The 13,817-nt window shown below is 54.4% G+C and overlaps 9 protein-coding genes across 9 annotated transcripts; all 9 read right to left on the minus strand.

Moving 5' to 3' along the window:
* Window positions 1-190: 190 nt before the first annotated feature.
* Window positions 191-1,039, minus strand: LMXM_34_0090 (conserved hypothetical protein; the record flags this gene model as incomplete). Its single annotated transcript, XM_003878965.1, has 1 exon — window positions 191-1,039. One exon carries the CDS (start codon window positions 1,037-1,039, stop codon window positions 191-193), a length of 849 nt encoding a protein of 282 aa, XP_003879014.1.
* A 1,137-nt stretch (window positions 1,040-2,176) lies between these two features.
* Window positions 2,177-2,785, minus strand: LMXM_34_0100 (conserved hypothetical protein; the record flags this gene model as incomplete). The annotated part of the gene is made up of 1 exon (XM_003878966.1): window positions 2,177-2,785. The coding sequence occupies one exon, from the start codon at window positions 2,783-2,785 to the stop codon at window positions 2,177-2,179; it is 609 nt and encodes a 202-aa protein (XP_003879015.1).
* Window positions 2,786-3,675: 890 nt separating this feature from the next.
* LMXM_34_0110 (putative coatomer zeta subunit) lies at window positions 3,676-4,230 on the minus strand (the record flags this gene model as incomplete). The annotated part of the gene is made up of 1 exon (XM_003878967.1): window positions 3,676-4,230. The coding sequence occupies one exon, from the start codon at window positions 4,228-4,230 to the stop codon at window positions 3,676-3,678; it is 555 nt and encodes a 184-aa protein (XP_003879016.1).
* A 763-nt stretch (window positions 4,231-4,993) lies between these two features.
* LMXM_34_0120 (conserved hypothetical protein) lies at window positions 4,994-6,340 on the minus strand (the record flags this gene model as incomplete). Its single annotated transcript, XM_003878968.1, has 1 exon — window positions 4,994-6,340. One exon carries the CDS (start codon window positions 6,338-6,340, stop codon window positions 4,994-4,996), a length of 1,347 nt encoding a protein of 448 aa, XP_003879017.1.
* A 698-nt stretch (window positions 6,341-7,038) lies between these two features.
* Window positions 7,039-7,599, minus strand: LMXM_34_0130 (putative ADP-ribosylation factor; the record flags this gene model as incomplete). Its single annotated transcript, XM_003878969.1, has 1 exon — window positions 7,039-7,599. The coding sequence occupies one exon, from the start codon at window positions 7,597-7,599 to the stop codon at window positions 7,039-7,041; it is 561 nt and encodes a 186-aa protein (XP_003879018.1).
* Window positions 7,600-8,467: 868 nt separating this feature from the next.
* LMXM_34_0140 (conserved hypothetical protein) lies at window positions 8,468-8,827 on the minus strand (the record flags this gene model as incomplete). Its single annotated transcript, XM_003878970.1, has 1 exon — window positions 8,468-8,827. The coding sequence occupies one exon, from the start codon at window positions 8,825-8,827 to the stop codon at window positions 8,468-8,470; it is 360 nt and encodes a 119-aa protein (XP_003879019.1).
* Window positions 8,828-9,500: 673 nt separating this feature from the next.
* Window positions 9,501-10,373, minus strand: LMXM_34_0150 (conserved hypothetical protein; the record flags this gene model as incomplete). The annotated part of the gene is made up of 1 exon (XM_003878971.1): window positions 9,501-10,373. The coding sequence occupies one exon, from the start codon at window positions 10,371-10,373 to the stop codon at window positions 9,501-9,503; it is 873 nt and encodes a 290-aa protein (XP_003879020.1).
* Window positions 10,374-11,200: 827 nt separating this feature from the next.
* LMXM_34_0160 (conserved hypothetical protein) lies at window positions 11,201-12,037 on the minus strand (the record flags this gene model as incomplete). The annotated part of the gene is made up of 1 exon (XM_003878972.1): window positions 11,201-12,037. One exon carries the CDS (start codon window positions 12,035-12,037, stop codon window positions 11,201-11,203), a length of 837 nt encoding a protein of 278 aa, XP_003879021.1.
* Window positions 12,038-12,649: 612 nt separating this feature from the next.
* Window positions 12,650-13,648, minus strand: LMXM_34_0170 (conserved hypothetical protein; the record flags this gene model as incomplete). The annotated part of the gene is made up of 1 exon (XM_003878973.1): window positions 12,650-13,648. One exon carries the CDS (start codon window positions 13,646-13,648, stop codon window positions 12,650-12,652), a length of 999 nt encoding a protein of 332 aa, XP_003879022.1.
* Between the last annotated feature and the right edge of the window lie 169 nt (window positions 13,649-13,817).

Below are 13,817 nucleotides of genomic sequence, written 5' to 3' on the forward strand. Positions count from 1 at the left end.
CTTGTTGTTGGACTCCATCGTAGTGTACATCAAAAGCGTTCCACCATTCTCGATTTTGTTTGAGTGGGATGGGAAAAGAAGTAAAAACACCGCAGCACCCTCGCTAAGAAGGAGAGAGGTGGCACTGTGTAGTCACGCGCCACACGCTACTTCACATTGTCTCTCACAGCGTTGCCTCCGCGTGCCACGGCTACACAGCTGGTGAGGTAGAAGGACGCTCCTCCATTAGAGAGCCGTACAGCTCGCACAACGACGGCAGCCGGTAGGCATCGCCGTACACACGCTTTTCCAGTGCAGTACCGCGCTGAGTCTTGGTGTGCGTAGAGCTGAGCATGCCGTCGCGCGCACGCGTCTCCTGCAAGTGGCGATGCGTGCGTCTCTGTGCGGCGAGCATCCCATCCTCGACGTGTCTCAGCTGCGCCACGGTACACCGACGATGCCCTGCATGCTTCGCCTGCAGCGCAACCGCGCTGACATCATCCTTCTCTAGCGCTATATTTTCCCGCTTGAGCAACGCAGCTGCCTGACGAGTGATACGGTGTTCAAGCAAGCTGCCGCGACTGGACAAATAGGCGCCCAAAAGCTCTCTTTCTAGGCGCGCCGCATCGCGGCGGCGCTTGGCAGCCTCAGAAAAGCTGCCTTCCCACCTCAGCTCTGTCTCCTGCTGTTGCAGTACCAGCACCTCGCGGGGAACAGCTATCGGCATGCTTTGCAGTTTCACAGTCTCGGAGGCCGCGAACCGGGAGAGCTCCTCCTCGTCCGCTCGGCGTCGTTCAGCTTGTGCGCGGAGAAGACACTCAAAGTGTGCGCGCTTCTCTTGCGATGCGGCGCGCCGCTGCTGCAAGAGGCATTGACCTTCGGCTCGTTGCAGCGCATTCCACTGATGTGCACCGTCTCTTTCCAACTCCATGGCCGCCGCAGAGAATGCCATTTCGCGCTGAGCGCAATCGCTCTGCAGAAGCTCTTCAGCGAGCTCATACTTACCCATGCCGGCCAGTCTCCGCACGCGGCGGGGAGCACTTTCCCTCCCTAGCGACATCGCGGCTGTCGTGGGGCCGGAGCAAAGCTGTCGAGTCGTCGTCCCGGTCACTGTCATCCCCCTTTCTCTCTCGACCACAATAACTCAGCAATGCGCCCTGCAACGACAGCGCTGCAGAGCCAGTCGTCAGTACAGTAGATAGATGGGTGTGTAAGTTGTCTCACAAAACCATGTACGCATAGGAGGCACAGCGAACGTGCAAACGGCAAAAGACGAAGAGAAGAAAGAAGCAGTGGCGAGGGAATGACGAGAACAGTTGAAAAGATGGAAGACACTTGAGTACATGCCAAGCAGAAATTGGTTTCGGAATAGGGGAAAGTCGCCGCACCGTTCGGAGATGCTGACAGAGCATTTGAGCAGACTACACACACAAAAGTCACGTGATGAGCGCAGAGCAGAAAGGGGCGTCACGCCGCCTTCTCTCTTTGCTAAACTCTCAAAGGCACGTACGAGACGCTGCATCAAGGGCCGGTGCATGTCACGGCGACATCGGAGTGAATATACATCGACTGCACTCACAATCCCATGAGGAAAAGTGCTTTGTGTGTGTGTGTGTGTGTGTGTGCGTGCGTGCAGATGCGGGGAGAGCACCTCTGCTCAGCAGCTGGCATTGGCTCCAGGCGGGCCCATTTGTGCACTTCTGCTGTCCTTCTCTCGTTTGCTTTTTTCTTGCATATTTGCATTCCTCTTGGTTCGATGGATTTTGCACTACTAATCACGCCACATGACAGAGAGTGAGCACGAGAAAGCGGTGGAGAGGTTGAAAGAGTAAAGGAGACGGACAGACATGATGGGAGTCTTCCCTACTTCGACAGTAGCACATACGCTTGAGTGTCCGTAATGAAAGTCCCGCGTGCCACATCAGACACATACGAAATAAATGCGACTGTGCCTTTCGGTGAAGCACCTTCCTTACCTCGCCGGCTACCACCTCTTACTCAAACAGCGTACACGCGCCATCAAGTGTACTTAACTTCCTATGGTAAAAAAGAAACAAAACACGCCGGGGAGAGGAGAGGATAAAGAAAGAGTGGGGGACATACATGAACACGGGCACGGCCACCGCTCTCCCACACATACGCCCCCTCCTTTCCCTGACGGTACGGCCCATGAGGTTCAAAGCGCGCACGTGCACGCCTAGTATTCCACCTCCTGGCCCGCAAAAAAACCCCACTTCTCCTCCCATTCATCAGCCACCATCATGACATAGGGACCGAAGTATGCGACGTTGTCGACAGGGTGCACCCAGCGATCCCTTGGCTCGTAGATGTACTTGTCCTTGAGCACACGGGCACGCATCACACGACGGTCGCCGTGCACAACCTTGTCCTTCGGCGCACGCGTGCGGGCAGCACGGTTCCACCAGCCGTGGGCGTTGATGAGGTCGTCCTGAAGGCAGCCCCACTTGTGGAACTGAAGGCCCTCGTAGAAGCACATCATTTTGCTGGCATACCATTTGCCGTAGAAGCCTAAGTCGCGCGCGTCGCTCTGCATGACCTTCTCCCACGGGTACTCCATCTTGTAAGGATGGGCGTGGTCCGTGACAGGGAGGGCGAGAAGGGCGCGGTAGTCGATCTTGTTCGCCTTGATAGCCTTCTGCAAGCGAAGCGCGCGCTCCACTTTGTGCGCATTCTGCACGGAGAGGAACTCGCGGTACATGTTTGGGTAGAAGAAGTGGCCAATGTAGTAGCGGAAACCGGCCCAGATGCCCTGCGCCATGAAGTTAGGGGACGTTGGCTTCATCATTTTCGAAAACTGGGTAGCAGCGAGTGTAAGAAATGAGCTGCGAAGGGGGGGGTTATGCGCACTACGTGTTGTCTCTTCCTAAAACTAGAGGGGTGACTAATGAACCGAGTGTTAGATGTGTTGATAGAGTGCAGCAACAACAAAGCGCATCGGGTCAGGGAGAGAAGGAATAGAGAAAATGCGCGCGTTGAGCGCGATAGTGCTCGAAAACATGGGTGAGAAAAAGGAGCAATGCGGAAGAAGAGCGTCGGAGGGCAATGTGAAAGTCGTGCAGCATGAAGGTGGTTCCCAACAGGTCCATTGGCGTGACACAGCAAAGATGCTGCAGGTAAGAATAATACGAGCAAACAGTCATGTGAGTTACATCGACTTGACAAAGTCCATGTTGGTTGACTCTCTTTCGTGGAGGACAGGAAAGACACCGCATGGTGTCAACGGCAGCAATGCTGTCTCGCACACTTCGCTGTCCTTATGCAGACGCTGAGTCAGACGGCGAGGTGAACAGAAGAAAACCCCACATGACAAGCACAAGGAGTTCTCCTTGCTTCCTCAATTGACCTTTCCAAGGCTGGTTGGCCCCACTCCCTCGCATTTCAGTCAGATGTACAACTAACGCACCCCCCACACACACACACAGAAAACAGCCTAACACTTTTCTCTCTCCAGCCACATACTCACCCTTTCGCTGTAACAGCGCTTGAAGCATGCCCACCCGGCAACGGCAAAGCTGCTCGGCGGTGGCGCTATGGACAATGCACCTGCCGAGCGGGTGTTGTGGTGAAGAGAGGGAAACACGGAGGAGAGGGGAGCACAACACACAATGAGGATGACGTCAGACAGATGAGCAAACACGAAAGCGAGTGGGAGAAGACGGAGAGGGGAGAAAAATGCTACAAATTATCACGCAGGTACTTGTTGACGCCAGTGAGGGCGGCCCGCGCCGTGTCGTTGCTAACGTCGACCAAGTAGGGCTCCAAGTCGTTCGCCACGGTGGCCGAGTCTGTTTCTAGGATAATTCCCTCATCCAGCATCTCATCGACTGTCATGAGGAGAGCACAGTAGTTCTCCAGTAACAGACGCGCTGTCAGAGAGGGTGTGTTGAGTTCTTGGCGCAGTGCGTCTACCAGCCCCATCAACACGTTCGACAGCACCACTTCATTCTCAGAGCCGGCGCCAATGACAACGATCGTCACATCTTCGCTGATGTGGAAGAGGGCAATGTGCCCTTCCACCACAAGAATCTCGCTCTCGTAGGTGACGTGGTTGCCGCGTCGCGGGTCGTGAATGGCTTGAAAGACGGCGTTCTCCAGCGCACGCTGCTTTTCAAGAGGCGCGAGCGCCTTAGAAGACTCGGGGGTGTCCTCCCCGATGAAGTACTTGGCAAAGATGCGGCTGCCGGTGGTGTCCAGTGCCACCACCGCCTGTACTCGGTGCAGGAAGGCCATTGCAATGATGAGAGCGGTGCGAGCGCGCACGGTTGAGTGGCTCCTCGCTTATTCTGAGAGGAAGCGGAGCGGTAAAATATGCGGTCAGGTGGGAGTGGACTGCAAGCAGACGCGCACGCACGTGTGTGAGAGAAAGGGTAGCAGACTCGAGTACACGCACGCACAGGCACGAAAAGAGCTGCCTCGTTTTTCCTTTATTCCCTTTGAAAGTGCACAGCTGACAACCAACAACGTGAATTCGAAAAGCAAAATAAAAAAGATGATGCAACGAGATGCTGAAGGCGCCACGGTGCAAAAGGGGGCGACGAGGCCACCGCCGTGTTCTGCGCTGTCGAAGTGAACAGCGCAGAACACGCACCGCAGCGTGATGGCGCTAGCTCATGGTTGAATGTCGGCACAGAATCGATTGCCGCGGAAGAGAATGGCTGAAAGCGCCGCGGCGCAACCAAGGCGATGAAAACGCCAAGGTGAGCCGTCGGATGCGCTCAGCAGAGCGGGCGACGAGTGCACCAGCCGCAGCGTACACAACTTGGCGACGGTGCCAGTGTGTTGCATACCCACGTATAGAGCCGCTGGTATGCCAATAGCAGTGCTTCTTTTTCTTTCCTTTTTTTAGGTAAATGCGGAGCAGCCGTCAAAGAAGTTGAGTCGAAAACACGGCCAACCGGGGCCCAACGTGTACACGAAGCAAAAGAAAAAGAAGCCACCGTTCGTGAGGGGGTGGGAGGTCGTCGGACGTGTAGACTCGCTGCGCAGAGTCCCTCTAAACGAGCCCATCGTCCTCGTCCGCGTCGCTCACCGCGCCGGTCATGCACCGCGGACACACCGTCAGCCACGGAATGGAGAGCGTGAAAACAGCGAGTAGTGCATATTGAAGGACTTGAGCGACATACTTGACCCCGAACATGTGAGGAAGGGTGACCACAAAAACATGGTGCAGAAAAGTGGATGCCGCATAAGTGGAAAAGCTCACGGCGCACAGGTGCAGCACAGCGAACGCCGAGCAAAGCAGCAACAGTGAGTTGAACAAGAGCGCATTGATCATAGTTTCACGGACTCTCAAAGGGTACACTGGGAGAATAAGCACGTGTCCGCTCACTGAGCGACAGCCGACAATGGTGCACCACATGAAGTACATGGCGCAGTAGGCATAGACCAGCGTGGCCAGCATCGGAAGGAGGCCGTTCAAGAAGCAAATCATGCGGTCCATCAGCGGGAACACATTCAGTATGTTGGACAAAAGAATGTGAAGCACCCACAGTACAGTCACAACACCGTTGACGACGCCCATCGCGGCCGCCATGTAGCAACGAAGTGTGTAGGCACCGGAGAGATGGTACGCCGCCTCGTTGCGCTCGCTCTTCCGTTCGACGTCGCGCACGTCCCGCCTGAAGAGGAGCATCTTCTGGCGCTGTTTTTGATTGGGGCGACCAGCTCCGGCTTGGGCATCGAGACGTCGCCCTGCGTCGAGAAGGTGCTGAACCTCCATGTTCAGCTTGGCACGAGCCAGTTCGTACTCCGCCTTGGTGATCGGACGCGGACGGTTGAAAAAGGCGGCAACGGCACGGAGCGGCACAGCAGCGAGGCCCACCCCGGCGAAAATAAAAAGGAAGCACCAGCCAAACGAAGAGGTGGTGGCCACAAAGTACACAAACGGCGGCACATGCGTGAGGGTTCCATCCTTTGTGTCGAGGTGATCGCCCCACAGCCACAAGACGCCAAAGGCAGCTGCGAACATTACATTTGCAGCTACCACCACCGCCAGGGACGGACGCACCTGCGTCCACACGCTGCTTTGCGTCGGTGACCAGCTCTCGTAGAATACAAAAGCGAACGGTCCGCCGACAAACAAAAGAGAGTACGCGGCAATCAGCAACCCCTTCCAGGCCCAGGCAAAGTCGAAAGACGGCCTGTCACCCTTCAGTGACACCTCCAGGGGCAGTAGCAGCACCATGTAGCAGGCCACACAGAGCGTTACTATCACGAGCACTCGCGGGAGCCACGCATCGCCATCCTCTTCTTCTGCGCTGTATCTGCAAACGACGTATACGGCGAGGAAGAGAACCAGTACGGCGACAACGCCAGCAGCAATCCAGTCCACGATAAACATGGGTTGGGATTTTCTCTGTAAAGGGAAGCACTAAAAAAGATCTGAAGGAAAGAACTCCTCGTATGGGGCTGCGCAGAGTCAGTGTGGGGCCCGTATTCAGGTAAAGCAGATCCGCGCTGCTTACCTCGACCGCTTGGCCAGTGGTGCGAAGAGACACCTCAGCCACTCGAATGGCTGGTTGCACCAATGCGTGGGCAAGGCCGCAGTTGCTTGTATCTCACTTCAACGGGGAGGAGGTGAGGCGAAGCGAACGCTGCATACCCTGTGCTAAGTAAACAGCGTAGAAACTTGGAAGCGCTAGGAACCACACGCGTCAACTGAAGAAGGAAAAAAAAACGTCGAACATGTATGAGGCCTGGAATTGAATCAACGTTGAAGTGAAGCGTAAACAAAAAAGTGAAACATGGGTGCATTCATAATAGTGTCTCCCAGCCTCTCCAACGACTGCCAACGCATTAACCGTCGACGGGCGACGCGGTTGCCTTACGATGGGAGCTTTGTCGCCATTCCTTGCAGCCATCTTGCCTGTATGATTTCCTCTCTCGTCGCTTATGTCTCGTATGCTGCCGTGTCGCGCACAGCAGTGCAAACACGCTCACCAAAAATATCATACGTACATCGCCATCACAGAGCTCTCCGCGTGCCGCTCGCCGGTGGCCCGGCTAACAACCCCCCACACTCCACACCCTCGGGTGGTGCTAGCTTGAGAAGTACATGCGCTTTGACACGTCGTCTACCATCCATGAAATGCCATCTAGCAACCCCTCACCGGTTGTGGCACTACACGCGCAGAGGTGTACATGGCGCTTGCCTTGTCGAATCGTGTCTACATCAAGCAGCCGGGCAATTTCCTGCGGTGATAACGCAGTGGGGATGTCAATCTTATTGAGGAAGATGAGCAAACTTGCTCCGGCTAGTCGCTCCTCTTGCAGGAGGTGATGCAGCTCCTCCTTGCACATTAGCAGTCTCTCCACATCATTGCTGTCGACCACCCACACAAGACCATCCGTGCTTTCAAAGTAGTTGCGCCAGTAGCTGCGCAGGCTTTGCTGGCCACCCACATCCCACACGTTCAGTGTGCACCCTCGAAACGTCAGAGCAGTAATCTGGAAGCCTAAAGTGGGGCTAATCGAGCTCGTGTCCTTCCCGCAGAACTTTTTGACGCACGTAGTTTTCCCGGCGTTGTCCAGGCCTAGCATAAGGATGCGCATTTCCCGCTCCTTACGCTTCGTCTTCTTGATGATAGAGAGAAGCCCCATCGTGTCGGGCGCCGATGATGCGCTGAGGTGATTTGAAATGTGTGCTGGAATGAGAAACGGCAGCGACCCAGAGCCCCACGCCCACAAGAAACAATATTGCAAGCAATGTCTCAGGGCACCACACAAGGCGCGGCGCACTAGACGATCAGCGAAAAAGAGGTGTCAGGGAGAGAACGGCGTTATGCCCCCAAACGACACTTGCGTGTGCTAACCCGAACGTCCACAATAATGTGCTTTAATAGAGAGCTGTACTGCATACGCAGCCAGGGGCCAGCGGGGTAAACGTGTGTACCCCTCCCCCCGCTCCGCAGTGCGGTACACGATGACAAGGTGAACATATCATTAACGAAGTAGCGAACAGAAGGGAATGGGAGTGATTAGACAGGAGAGGTGCGTGTCGAGAAAATACGAGCATAGCAGATGAGGTGTACGCCAAGCTCGCGCCCCCTCCCACTTGCGATTAGGGCTGCATTCCCGCCTCGCGTTTGAGCTACTTACCACCGCTCGAAAGAGCGCGAGACACGTCAGTCACGATACACGCAAGTAGGAAAGCGACGGCACGGTGACGAGAAGTGAGGAGTGTGACAGTCTCTCTACGCTCAATGTGATGGAGGCAACGAGATGGGGCAGCCGGTTGCGCGTGAATACTTCTTCTTGTTGAGATACCTTTTATCTTTTCTTAGTCCTCCTACCCGCTACGCGAGACTGTTACCACTACAGAAGAAAAAAAGGAAAGAGAGAGCCAAAACTACTGGGCACTCACACTGCTACAGTGATCGTCGGTGAATGGGGGAGGGGGCGAGAGACAGGTGGGTCGTGCGGCCGTGGCAACGCGCTCCTACGTCAGTGCAATCAGGCATCCGCGATATTACCACCAGGCTGCCTTGCGGATGCTGTCGTCGTAGGCCTCAATGCCCTTGTGAAGGAAGTGCATAAAGGCGAAGATAGGGAACATCGACAGCACGTAGAACTGAATCATGTTGTACAGCCAGGTGCCCCAGCGAGAGCCGATGGAGAAGTAGGTGCGAACCTGCATGAAGTCCGAGTAGCGCTGCTCGACGCCCGCGACATCCCAAGACTTATTGAAATCGCGCTTGTGATACTTGGACTCCGTCGCTTCGTACTCAAGGCGGCGCTTCTGCTCCGTGCGACCCCAGCCGTACAGCGTGGGACCCGGTCGAGCCGGAGCCCGGTTCACCTGGCAACGAAGCAGCGAGCGGCGCAGCATTCTGGCTGTCTGAATCAGGTCGATTGGAATGTGGTGAAATTCTAGAGAGGAAAACACGGAGAAAGATACCCAAGGCGAGGTAGCCTCGCTAATATTCACTCGTCGCACTAGTGGCGCCGGTGTAAAAAGTGAGAAGGGGGGAGAAGGTGGGGTGCCACAGGCAGAGGAAAGGCAACAAGCATGAAGAAGAGATTTGGAGAAGCACTGAAGGGGTAATGAAGCTCGGAAATAGAGATGGAATTGTGAAGAGCATGTGGGCGCCACCAGGCACTGCAGACGGGCGCATGCAGTCCGTGCGAGGAGGTCCGGCGCTCCAGTTCTCGGCGTGCCCCGCCGCCTCTGCTGTCGGGTAGTCATCCTTGGCGGAGCAAAACATGATGCAGTGTGATTGTTGTGAAAACGCCCATGTGATATTTCTTTCTCTGGATTTCGCGGTCCATACCTGAGCACGTTTGCGCCAAAAGTCCTGCTGAAGTCGTCTGGAGCAGGTGTGAACTGGTGAAGTGAAGGCGGCGCGCTGAACTCCGCTGGTGCTGTGTGTTCGTCTCCGTGGATGCAAGCACCCGTATGCTTGGGTGAAGACAAAGAGCGCTTATCAAGACGGACAGTGGAGAGCTACAACAATGCGCACCTAGACAGCTCGCCTAAGTAGTCGTATGCGCGAAAAAAAGAATTAAAAGCGCCGAGAAAAGTGACGCCCAGTGCGGCCGCCACGGTAGGCGCCGCCGGTTGGAAGCCCGATGGACCCGCCTAGGGCCTTGAAGAGAGCATACGTCACGGCAAACGGAACAGAGCTTTTGAATGCGGTGCGTAGTGTTCCGTTGAAAAAGAAACGCAAGCCCTCCTCCCGCGCCATAGAAAGAAAAACGCCCCCTGCCTCGCGAAAGACGGCCGCCTCAGTCGCCACATAATCCCGCACTGCGTGAACGCCGCCGGAGCGCTCGCTAGGGTATATGGATGAGCGCATTGTGTTGCGCACCGGTGCTGTGAGAAAGGTCAGAAGCGCATGGACGCGAAAGGCGTTCCACAGGTCTTCTCCGAAAGACCGGCTGTACGTCTGCTGCAGTACTGCAAGAGAAATGCCGTACCAAAGCACCCCCACCACGGACGCCGCCAGCGCTCCAGGAAAAAATGAGAGCACACCATAATGCTTCGCGCTAAGCACGATGCAGTCCAGTAGCCCCGAGTACCCTCGCTGCACTGGCTTATTGTAACGAGAGCCACCACCATTCATGCGATGGGCAACTGTCCGCACAAACGTTTTGGTGTATCCAAATAACAAGCCGCCAAGAAGGCCACCGGCAGCGCCGCCTTCGGCAAACACGTACCCGAAGTACAACGCTGCATGCGGTGCTGCCAGCAGCATTGGCTGCGAGAGGCTTCCAAGCATACCCCTGTATCGCTTTGTACAGTAGTCTCCCAGATCCTTCGCGCGCGGCAGATGACGCACATCGGCTGACTTCACAAAGTCACGATAGGGGTACAGTGCAACGATGGTGAAGACGCTGCTGCCATACGCCAAGGCCCCCGTGAGCACAGAAGACATGGCCCTATCCAGCGCTTTTCCTTCCTGACAGGTGAGACACAAGTCCGCGGCGGTGGTATCCGTCACGAATGTGAAAAGGACAAACCGCACGGTGCGACGAATGGAAAGATGGCCAGGGACTAAGCTCAGAAATGTCTCGCACAGTCGCACCGGCTCTCCTCAAGAAAATGTAAGCACCAGAAAGGGAAGCCAAAGGAGTACGAATGGTGAAAAAAACGCTGAGGTCGGCACAGGGTTATGGAAGGCACAACACCTGAGCTTTCAAGACGGTGGAGGACAGCCAAGCAATCGTTGTTGCTGGACAAAGCGACGAGCGCGCTGGACCGGAGGGCTAGGAAGATGTAGGCTATTCAGCACGTCAGCAACGTGCCACACTCACACTGTATGACAACTTCACTGAGTCGACCAGTGAGCCTACAATTCACTGATTTCTGCGCTAAGGAAGTGTCTGAGAAGCCCGATCTGTGGACGATGAGTCATTCTATGCTGTGGCGTCTATGGTGAATCTATCCTCACACCCTCCTTCGCGGGCATGATCACAAGCATACACACTTGCACGTCGTAGCTACTGGTGAAGTGGGTTCAGGAAAAAAAAAACGAAAACTGTGAGAGGACTTTTAAGAGCAGATAGATGAGAAAAACACAAACCTTAATCTGGAATTAGAGCAGTTGCCTTGTACGAAAATACGATGCTGAGCCCCACGATATCTGCATCTGCGGTCAGTCCAAATCAAAGAACAAATCCGCTTGCTTACATTGCATGAAGGCTTACGTGGCTTTAGCGGTTGCACGATGTCCTCTGTTCAGGGCACAGTCGTCCACCGCGCCTACACTTGTTGAAAAACAGTTTCATTGGGTGCCAGATTGAGACTTTGTCGCAGACCCAATCTTCCTGGAACCTGGAGCTGGTCTGCATTAAAGAGCTCCCACTGGTCTATTTCGACCAATGTGAAAGCCCTAGCAGCTTGTTTGATGTGCCGCGACAACCTGATGTTGTGATGGAGCAGCTGATCCTGCGAGAGCCAGAGCCCTCGATTTGGCAAACCACAAACAAACGGATTTTTGGTGACGGCACCAGTCAGCGCATTCATTCCAAGCGGAATCTCATCTGAGACGGAGAAACCATTGGCAGAGTTGACGTCACTTTTGATTGCTTTGCGAAGCGATGGGTGTAACTTAGCTGCCTCGACAGTCTCCACATCACCAAACCCGATGATACTAGCCGTGAGACTGATGACAATCGCTTCGTTTCCCTCCTTCAGCTGAAGATAGCCCGATTCTAGGCCTGGGTGGTCCTTGTGAAGCCAAAACGGAGAGGAAAACTTGAGATCAGCGGCAGCAGCCTGAAGATTATCGACAACCTCCTCGCGTGCAAAGAATAAGCCACTACGCCCGCAGCGGGGAAAAGCAGGCACCTTTCCGCCTATGCCTATATCCGCAGGCAGCGCCTTCTCAAGAAAAAACGTACGAGGCTCGAAATCGTCGGCCGATTCACCTGTGTTGATAAAGTGAGATGGAAGGGGGAGTGTAAAGCGCGTTGGGGTGCCGCCTTCCTGTAATGTACCCACCGCCCATGTAGGCACGAAGCGCTGCACTGTAGCGTTCTTTGCAAATTGGTCGTAATAGGCTCGGTCATGCTTATGTAGCTGAGCCAACAGAGCCATTGCGTTGTGACTTTGAAACACCAAATTGCCGGAGCAGGCGTTACATAATTTACCAAGCTGTTGACTGGGTGTCAAGGTCTTGGATGCCGGGGCCTTGCGCCGATAAGACATCAGCGAGCGACTTTTTAAGATTCTGGTGAGAAGGAAAAAAAAACGAGCTTGTCAACCGGAAAAGTTTGAGGCAGTGGCAAAGTTCAACGTTGGTCCTCCTCTGCACTGTGAAGGCACTCGAGCCAAACCCAAGAGAAGAGAGAAAAGAGACTGAATGTGATAGGAAAGAGGTAAAGAGTGACAGCTGCATTGTGTTGATCTCATTAAAGAGGTCCCTCGGGAGTAGGCAATGAGCACGCTGCATGTTGAGAACGACGACAGATTCAATGTTGAGGAACGCAAACTGCATCTAAGCCGTGCGCTCCAGTATTCGATCGCCTTTCATTGTGGTGGAAGGAAAAAGAGCGGGTATGCAAGGCCACAGAATACAGAAAGGCATTTGAAGAAAAGAAAGAGACTGAGTCACAAAAGTGATGAAAGCAAAGCAAGATAAATGTACAGAGCAAAAAGATGAAGAGACACGAAGCAGCAAGATCAAGATTCCCCTGCTGCTTTGTGCATTCAGTACTCGTTGCTCGCATCTGAGCTTGGCACCTGCAGGATTCCCTGAATTCTGCTCTCTAACTCTAACATCACCGCTTCCACGTCAAGCCCTGAAAAGGATCCGACAACATCACCAACGCTCCTTAGAACTCTTCTGCACTGCAGCGCAAGCACTTTCCGCTGCATTGCCGCATGAGCACAACTGTCTCGTTGTAAATCCATCGCTTTGCGCATGCGACCCGCCAAATCTACTTGCTGCAGGCACAGCAGATCTTCAGCACGGAGAAGCTGTCTTTCGCGCTCCTGTTGCTCGGCAAGAAGGCGGTTTAGATGAGTTGCACTGGTGCCAAAGAAACTGCACAGGAGGCCTTCTCGCTCCTCTATCTCAGCGGCGAGGAGATCAACGCGTGCTGCATATTCATCCCCTTCGAAAAGCAGAACATGCTCCATGCAGCGGGTCTTCAGGCCGAGATCGCACCCTCGCGCCAGCAGAAGTCTATCTGGGCCGGGTACAACTTCGAGAAGTTCAGTGGGTGAGTCCTCCGTAAAGCGGCTGTGCTGCAGCACTGCCCGCACAGTCTTCTTAGACGCTACCAGCCCTGCCTCGAATAGTGCTTTGATCCTCTGGAACGATTTGACGTCTGCCCAGTGCTGTCGATCCCTCTCTTCAAGGGCGGTCGAAAACTGGGCACACTCACGTTCGCGTTGCTCAACCACACGAAGTCGCGACTCCAACTCTGCTGCAAGCGAATCCAAATGCCGCTCGCGCTCCATCAAGGCAGCTTTAACATCCTTTTTTCTATCATCGAGCAGCCGGGCCGATTGCTTGGCATTCTCACCCTCTGCTTGTAGTTTGCCTTCCAAAAAAGCAATGTACTTTCTCAGCTCAACATTGGTGGACACCTCTTCTTTCAGTTGCTCTTGAAGAGATTTTGTTTGCTGCTTTTTGTGATCGCAATACCGCTTCAGAAGTCCGTCTAGCTCGTCACATTTTGCAGCATATTCGGGGCTATTCATTGCTGCTTTCGCGGAAAATGCGGCAGGAGAATTTTGGCAAGCTAATTGTCGAGAAAACAACGCAAGAGCGATTGCTTAAGGAGACATAAATCAGCTCTTCGCAAAAAAAAAAAAGCAATAAAGAGGGAAAGGGCAGTTTCGAGTATGCTCCATAGTGGCATACTGTCCT

Source organism: Leishmania mexicana, chromosome 34 (assembly GCF_000234665.1).
Source record: "Leishmania mexicana MHOM/GT/2001/U1103 complete genome, chromosome 34".
In the NCBI taxonomy this organism is placed as follows: Eukaryota; Euglenozoa; class Kinetoplastea; order Trypanosomatida; family Trypanosomatidae; genus Leishmania; species Leishmania mexicana.